We start from the raw sequence: 9,194 nt of genomic DNA, 5'->3' as shown, positions 1-9,194 counted from the left end.
ATCTAGCATTGAAACAAGCCATCATAAATCAAGAAATGAAAAATTCAACTTCATAAGCTTGTACACTTTTTGAAAAGAAACCAGAAAGAAAAACTTGATATTGATAGCTATCAAACATGAAGGCAAGGAATAAGAAATCAGAAAATGCAGGAAATCAGAGAATGAGTGCAAGAAAGTAAATGCAGGAAATAGAATTTTGATACTTCAGTTATAGAACTTGAATGCAGGACAAAGAATGAAAACTGCACATAATCTAAAGGCAAATCAAACTAACTCATTAACCAAACTGCATGAAAGTAAAATCCTTAATAGATCTGATGAACAAAATTTTCAGTGATGAAGCTAAACAGAAATCAACAACTCAATCCTTCCCTTTCAATGTGATCTTCTCCTTGCCATCACACAAAGGCTGAGTCTAGCTTAGAAACGTCATAGGAATGCCACGTAGCTCTTCTCAACATTTACTCGATCGATTCCAATCGAATGCACCATGAAAAACCCTCCAGTGAGTACAAAACAGAGTAGATCCAACAATAAGCTACAAATCAGAGATCTTCATGCTGATCTTTGAAATCAAGATTTTACGATTCAGCTCAGGAACCATCAAGAGTCTTCAGAGAACCCCTCCTTATACTCTAGATCAGTCTGATTGATTCGAATCAGAAGATTAAGCTTAGTGACCCCAACGGAAGCAAATCCTTTCACTACTAGAAAAATGTTAATAGACAACGCCCCAAAGACAACGTTTTTTAGCAAAAACGTTGTGGTTTTTCAATTTACAACGTTTTTAGTCAAAACCGTTGTCTTTGGAAACTAAAAGACAACGTTTGTTCAAAAAGCGTTGTCTATTAGTGTTGATTTTGGGTCAACCACAACACTTTTAAAAAACCGTTGTCGAAAACGTTGTCTTTTAGCGGATTTTTTGCCAAAGACAACGCTTTTAAAAAGTATTGTCGTTGAGGGTTGTCGTTGAGGGTTTAGAGGGTTTATATCCAGGATTTTTATCGGGCGAGTCCGTGATTTCGTTCGTGCCTCTTCTCTTCTCCCGCTCCATTTTCGTCCCTCTCCCACTCGCACTGTAATATACCGGAAAATTTTATTACTGATATGAACAAATTCATCTCGCGAAGACGAACCAAACAAAACTTGTTTGGACTAAATCGGAGGTCGTTTGGCCACTGAACCAAATGAACCAAAAATAGAACCGGTTCACTTGGGGGTTGATTCAACCGATCCAGCTAGGTTTGGCCGGTTTGACTCAAGCTCGAGTTGGGTTCAGTTGAGATAGGTTAAGCTAATAACCCGAATCAGAGTCTTCCTCTTCCCAAATCACGAAATCGCGATTTCCTCGCTTGAAGCCGCGATCTCCCATCTGTGTCGAAGCCTTCTTCCCCTTCTCTACGCCGCGATCTCCTCCTTCCCCTGACCCAGCACCTTCTCCGCCATCCACACTGCCGATCGCCGCCAGCGGGTTGCCGCGACCTCGCCGTCGCTGCTAGTCGGTGAATCTGCATATCCCGATCCGAAGCCTTCTCCAGCTGCGATTCCCCGTTCGCCCAAAGCTTCCTTCCGATTCCTTCTCATTCTATGGCAGCGAAAGGCGGAAGGCTTCCTTCGAATGGTACCTCTCGAACTGTATATCGACCTTCTTCGCTTCTATCGTTCAGTAGGTTTTCTGGGTCCAAAAGAATCATTCATATGAGTTTGCAGGAGTTCTCCTTGAGCAGCTGAGAAATGGAACCGCTCAGTTCGAGCTCCTCTCGACGCCGATTCCCATGCCTGCTTCCGACGTCCGATTTTTTGCTAGGACCGCTTCCACCTTGTACTTTTATATTTGTTCCAAAGTCCTTTTTATCCGGAATTCACTAAAGGGCATTCCTTTTGTATAATCGATTACTTTTCTTTTCTATTTTTTTTAGTTTGGATTCAAGGGGAGGGGGTGTCTCGTTGGCGACAAAGAAAGTAGAGAGCTACGCAGTTATCAAAATCACAGGCGACGGTCGGTGCATGTTCCGTGCCCTGGTACAATTTCTTCTTTGTTGATTAACCTTGAAATTTGTTCTTCATATTTCTTTTATGTTAACTATCTTCAGATACATCTTTAGCATTTAATTTATGCTATTTTGAGATAATAGTTCCACGATAAATGTCGTCTCTGTGGAGACACCGGATTAAAAAACTGATGCTTCACTGACTGCTGTAGAAGTGTGTTGCTTCATGTTATTCGTTATCAAGAAAGAAAACACTTGGATTGTGCATTGACTAGACTTTTTTGGATTCCCCATTTTTCATGTCGAAATCTATCTCTAATGCTTAAAATTTAATCCCAGATTGAAGCACAGCTGAATGTTTGCTAGCTAAATTTTCTGTTTGTCGCACTATGGAAATGATTCATCAGTCATCAACTTATTCTTTTAGGCAAAGGGAATTGCAAATCATAAAGGATTGGAACTTAGCTCAAGGCAAGAGAAGGAGGAGGCAGGTAGTGTGTTATTTTTCTTGTGGGACGGGATTTATAATATCTATTTAATGGAAGTTGGACAACTCTATTATAGCTAAGAATGTTTAATATATTCTCAATGTTCAAGATGTAATGGCAACTGATCATGCAAAATGTTATCTTGAGTTTGGTTCTACAACTCAGGGAATCCGGTCTTTGCTAGAGAAAAGACTAGACAAACCAATTGATAATAGGAGCAGATTCTTTCCTTCTTACTATTTTGATGAATCATTGAAAAATGAAGTTTCACTTCAGAAGCTTGCATTTTCTGCTGTGTAGCAAAAAACAGGTGCTAATTTTCCTTAACTCAGAATATATTGAGAAATAGTTTTTCTTTAGGCAATTGAATTGTGCATCTTATCATACATGTATAGTTCTCCATGTTTTGCTCAATTTTAGATGCTAATGATGCTATGTAAATGTATGAGTAGCACTACATATTGATGTTAACATTGCCATATTTGCTCATCTATTGAGATAGATTTTTTGTATCCATCTGATATTCCTACCCTACTATTGTTGCCTAGTTATCAAAGAAATTTAACCAATAGCTTTGTTATTTATATGCATTGTCATCTTGAACTTTTCCTACTATGGAACAGATGATTGCTGCTCTAAATTATCAATTCTGGAAAATCATCTGGTATACTCATTAAGCGACAAGAAGACAACAACTATGCTATATATAATGGAGACTCCTCTAGAGCCTATCAGTGGAGCACTCTTGGAATTTCCTATAAAAGATGTGCTAAACAGGTCTTTACCACAATAACAATGAAAGTTTATTTCATTGAGTTTAAGCCCTTGGAGCTGATTGCTCATCTTGAATCTTTGAAGAGGATCTAATAAGCTCTTTACTTGTGTAGTTCTACTCAAAGTTAGAAGAAAAACATCAGGCCTTGGAAGCAAAGGAGCTCCAAAGTGAAGCCAAAACTAGGGTATGATTTGGATTGCAATTTGTAGCCAAGCACCACTCGTAAAGTGAAGCCTATCAGTGGAAAACCTCACCAGCGGATTTGGATTGCAATTTGTAGCCAAGCACCACTCGTAATCTTCCTTTGAGATCTAAAAATGAAATTGAAATGGAAGAGATTGAGGTTTGGCCGCGCGAGAATGAAGAATGATGCCGGAAAATGAAGAAGACAAGTTGGGAATCACGACCACTGTAGCATATGAAGAATTCTACTTTTAACCATTTGAATTGAACTGGGTTCAATTCCGATTTAATTCGGATTCACACTGATTTGGCTCTAATTTAGCTTGAATTAACTCTAGTTCAGCTCTAATTCACATTGGTTCAACTTGAGTCTTGATCCTTGATCCTTGATGAATTTCAGGTCAATTAACTTGAGTCTCGCTATTGGTTGGCTAACCCGACTTGGTTGGACTCGATCTTGCATCAATTTTGAGTGCTACAAATAATGAAATTTAATTAATGAGTAATTGGACAGAGAAAGCTCTCAAGGTGACGTGGGACGAGTTGTCATCCGAAGAATCAGACAAAGAACCAACGATGATAAGTTTCCTCGCACTTTCGGCACGGAACGAGACGGCTCAAAGCGACAGCGACTCGGTCACAAATGAAAGCCATGGATCTGCATCAATTTTTAATGGTTTTGCTCTCGCTATAAGTAATGAATGTTGGTGCAAGAAGCACTAGATCCTTCCTAGGGTTTCGATGTTTGAAAATACACCTAAGTCTGGTCAGTTTGACCAAGGGTTTGATTCAAACAGGACTTGAAGCTTGGATGAAGTGAGTGAAGTCTAGTCAGACTAGATGACTAGTGAGAAGATCTAGTCGGTTAGACTAGACAGTGGAAGTCCTAATCTGTAAGATTGGGCAAGGGAAGTCCTGGTAAGTGAAGCTAGGCAAGGGAAAGTCCTAGTTGCGGTTAGGCACGAGCAAGTCTTGATTTGGAGGATCAGGCAGAAGTCTTGGCAGAGTCGAAGCACTAGGTGAAGTCTGGACTGGTTTGGAGGACTGAGTCGCAGTAGAAGTCTGGACTGGTTTGGAGAACCGAGTCGTAGCAGAAGTCTGGGCTGATCTAGAGGATCGAGTCGCAGTAGAAGTCTGGGCTTGTCAGAGAGGACCGAGCCGCAGCATAAATCCTAGGGGCTGAAGATAGAGCCGAGCAAAAGTCCAACAAGTCAGGAGGACTTAGTTAGCAAAGGTAAATTCTCTAGAGTTGAGTGAATAAGGATGCGTTCTCGGAGTGGAACTTTAGGCGTCAGACTAACCTAAGATTTCGGTAGAAATCTGAAGTTAGACCCACAAAATAAGGGTAGGATGTGTTGCTTTGTTTGCATGTTTATCTTGCAGGAATCATGATGCAGGGGCAACACATGAGGAGTCCGACTTCAACGGGTCATAACTTTTGATTCGGGACTTAGAACGAGGCACGATCAATTGTGTTTCGAAGCCCTTTCAGAGCTCTACAAAAATGGTCTATGGAGTCTACTCAACTGTAGCTTGAGTCGACTCGAGTGGCTGGAGTCGACTCAACAGTTCATCCGAGTCGACTCAGGCAGTGGATAACGAGCAAAATGAAGATTTATCTGTCATATCAGCTGGAGTCGACTCAGATAAGTCTAGAGTCGACTCAGGTGCAGAATAAAAGGAGGTGAACGTGCAGAAACAAGGAAATTCAAGTCAGAAACCTCCCTACTCAACTAGTGGTGCTTCTAAACGCGAACGGGGTCAGACGCTTGCAATCGGGGAAGATCCAGGAAGAGTGTGCGGCGCTCAAGACTTCCAGAACGGCGAGTTTGGTTTATTTTTATTATTCTATCTTACTTTAAAGTTATTGTTTTTGTTATTATTTATTTTAGACTGTAAGATAAATTTCTCTGCCTCTGAACAAGGTTCAGAAAGGAGACCACTAGTGGACGGGCGCCTCCCGTGCATAGGCCTTGGACGTACTAACCCTGGGGGTTAGGAACCAAGTAAAAAATCTACGTGTCCTTGCATATTGTTATCTAATCCGCTGCTTAGTATTCTGATAGAACGAATGATTTTTGAAAAGCGACGACACGCTATTCACCCCCCTCTAGCGTGTCACATTGATCCTACAATGAACGCCTATATTCAATTATTTTGAGCATGTCAAAAAAATTAGGTAAGTCCAATGCTCTGGTTGAATCGCTCCAAGAGGAGTTAGTACTCCTCAAAGAGAAAGTCAACATTGAGCCGTTAACCCAGGCTATCTTAATTGAGGATTCGATTCGAGTTCAACTCGAGGAAGAAAATTTTCAATTAAGAACCCAAGTTGACAAACTCAAACGATCGCTTGCTAAATTCACTTCTGGATCTAAGTATCTAGACATGATACTTTGATCTCAGAAAGCTGGATACAATCAATTGGATATTGGACACAAGTCAAAACATAGGTCATTCATAACATTACTGCATAGACCATACAAACCTAATCGATCTAGAGTCCAAACATGGGTTCCAAAGTCTAAATTAGTTAATCTAGTTGGATCGAATCAATTTTGGGTCCACAAGGATCAAATATTTTTGATCCGACCCAACAAGGGTCATTATCCAAGGGGATCCAAACTCAATTAATTGACTGCATGATTAATTTAGTTTTTTATTTTTTGCATTAGAAAACTTAGACTAGATAAGAACCAACTATTTGATTAACTTTTGCCAACCTAATACAAGGGTGGGGCAATATGATAGTACATTAGAGAGATTTGGTTTAAGCAGTCAAGTGGGTGTAAGGAGTACCTTATATGGATTGTTTAGCCAGGTTGAACTAACCAAAGCTACCTTACTACATTCTAGACTAGTTAGATCAGAGTTTCTCCCTAGACTAGCTAGCTAAACTTGTAATTTCTTGAATCAGTTTTATCTTATAACGTGGACATTGTTCCGATAACCAAAAAGGCCCCTATGCCTCGCCACTACCTAGAAACTGATTTTTGAAATGTAAGCTTAGAAAGTCAAAAGGTTAAACTTGAATCTAACTCAAGGTTAATCAAATATAGATACCTAAAATAATAATTATAAGATAAAATTGAAAAGTCATCTCACAAAAACCTATAGGATTAACTATTTGATAATTTAGAAATGAGTCAGATGAATTAGATAATAATTTTATTTCTCAATTAAATAAATTTTAAATTAATCAATTTTTAATCTAATTAATTTTACTTAATTAATTTTTAACTCTAATTAATTTTACTTAATTAATTTTTAGCACTAATAAATTTTACTTAATTAATTTTTAAGTTAATTAAATTTTTAACTTAAAATAATTTTTCAAATTACAATTTTAACTTAATTTTCAACTTAAATTAAATCTTCTAAATAATTTGTTTGTTAGGGCAATTTTCCCCAAGTGATTTGGATTTTAATGTTTGGCTAAATCAGTTTAAGTTAGACAATGTTTGTTGATTTAACATGTGTGGTTTGAGTCCACAGAAAAGTCCAGGAGTGGAGATCTGACAATTGGTGAAGTCCCAGAGGCGCGGCCTCATGGCAAGGATGAAGTCCCGGAGGCGCGGCCTCTTGGCAAGGATGTCTTAGCACGATGAAGTCGAGGGAAATGTCTCAAGCTAGTGCAAGGAAGAGCACGAGGCTTGTGGAAGACGTTTGAAGGTTTGCATCAAGGCTAAGGGGTGAAGAGAAGCTGAAAGGGGAAGCTTTCAGCTCTAGCAGTCGACTGGCCCTGCTAGCAGTCGACTGATGGTGATTCGGAGCACACACAGACAAGCACAGAAAAATCAGTCGACTGGGGCAGTCGACTGGCCATGGAGCAGTCGACTGATATACTATCGTTGGGGTGACAGCTGACAAATTAAATGCATATTTAATTACCGTTGAAGCCCATCAGTCGACTGGCCGTAGTAACAGTCGACTAGTGCACTGAAATTTATAAAAAGAGTGATCAACATCGCAGAGAAAAGAACAACAATTATTCATCTTCTTCACTACTCTCTGACATTTGTAAAAGCTCTTTTCTTCCTCTCCTACGAGGAAGACATCGTGTTGTGAAGGTTTCTCCGCCTTCGAAGTGTGATTCGAGAAGGAGGTTTTTCTCATAGTGGAATCGTCGGCTGTGTATGTGGATCCTTGGATTAGTCACCTCGTTGAGGTGGATACCAAATAAATCGACCGGGTTAGCATTTGGTTCTTTGCAATTTATCTTTATCTTTTTGCTTCCGCTAACAAATTTGCAGAGAAAGTCGAAAAACGCTATTCACCCCCACTCTAGCGAACGCACCGATCCTAATATTTTTAACTTTAATCAAATTTTTAAAATAATCTTTAACTTTAAACAAATCTTCAAAATAATTTTTAAATTTAAACTAATCATCAAAATAATTTTTTAACTTTAAATAAATTTCTAAAATAATTTTTAACTTAAAATAAACCTCTAAAATAATTTTTTAACTTTAAATAATTTTACTAAATAATTTTTTTAACTTTAAATAAATTTTCAAAATAATTTTTTAACTTTAAATGATTTTTATAAAATAATTATTTAACTTTAAATAAATTTCTAAAATAAATTTTTAACTTTAAATAAATTTATAAAATAATTTTTAAATTTAAATATGTTTCCAAAATAATTTTTTAACTTTAAATAAATTTTTTAAAATAATTTTTTAACTTTAAATAAAATTTTGAAAATAATTTTTTTTACTTAAATAATTTTAACTTAATTAATTTTTCAAATTAAATTTTTACTAACTTAATTAAATTTTACTTAAAGCAATTAACCTTAATCAAACTTTAGTCTAAATCAATTTAACCTTAATTAATAATTAATTTAAATCAATTTATCCTTAATTATAATTTAATCTAAATCCATTTAACCTTAATTAATAATTAATTTAAATCAATTTAGCCTTAATTAAACTTTTGTCTAAATCAATTTAACCTTAATAATAATTAACTTAAATCAATTTAACCTTAATTTATCATTAATCTAAATCAATTAACTTAAATAATTTTTAATCAAACCTAATTTTACACTAATACTTAAACAACTCTAACCTAAGTCTAAAACTATTAAAACGTAAGTTTTATTTAAAATATGAAATTAATACGAAATCACTAGTAAAACGACAATTCAGACGACTCGAGTCAACTAGAACCCCTATTCCAGTCGACCTAACAAACCCTAAATCAGCTACAAAAGCCCATAAAATTCTGACTCAAGTCAACCAGAGCAAACCACCAGTCGACTCGCACCGCTTCCTCCAGTCGACCGAAATATACATTCCAGTCGACCGGAATACCTTTATAAATGTTACCACATGGCCCACACAGTAAATCCAAATTTTCACCTTACCCCATTTTCTTACTTTCTCGCGAAGCGTGAAGCTTTCTAGGATGCCAGAATTTTCCTAATACTGTTAAAATGCCTAGATAATCTTCTAAACTTCCTCAGTTAATTAATTTCTAGTGTTTTCCGTTATTTAAATTAATTTTTATTATGTATTAGATGTGTAAAGAGAGGGCGTAAGCCTGGACCCCCTAGGACCCCTAGTACTGACCCTAAGTTTCCCATTAAGGAGCTTAGACTTAGATTTGAGGAATTATCCTGTCCTACTGCATTCCTAACATTTAGATAGAGCATTTTTCATGAGATCTTGCATACCATCCATTGAGGTCATTAAGCATTATCGATAGGCCCGCAAGTATATGACCGTCGTCAAGTAATAAAAAGATATTTAACCA

General features: G+C 37.1%; 1 protein-coding gene across 1 annotated transcript; it reads left to right on the top strand.

Annotated features, from left to right (window-relative positions):
• The first annotated feature begins 1,464 nt into the window (after positions 1-1,464).
• LOC141844738 (OVARIAN TUMOR DOMAIN-containing deubiquitinating enzyme 3-like) lies at positions 1,465-3,439 on the top strand. Its single transcript, XM_074732731.1, has 6 exons — positions 1,465-1,621; positions 1,711-1,822; positions 1,920-2,022; positions 2,419-2,482; positions 3,103-3,256; positions 3,367-3,439. The coding sequence occupies exons 1-6, from the start codon at positions 1,588-1,590 to the stop codon at positions 3,380-3,382; spliced, it is 483 nt and encodes a 160-aa protein (XP_074588832.1). The 5' UTR covers positions 1,465-1,587; the 3' UTR covers positions 3,383-3,439.
• Positions 3,440-9,194: the final 5,755 nt, after the last annotated feature.

This window comes from Curcuma longa, chromosome 14 (assembly GCF_044706935.1).
Source record: "Curcuma longa cultivar G26 ecotype Majalengka, Jawa Barat chromosome 14, ITB_CL_G26_1.1, whole genome shotgun sequence".
Lineage (NCBI taxonomy): Eukaryota > Viridiplantae > Streptophyta > Magnoliopsida > Zingiberales > Zingiberaceae > Curcuma > Curcuma longa.
Note: the sequence above shows the minus strand (reverse complement) of the source record. Positions and strands in the feature narration are given on the sequence as shown.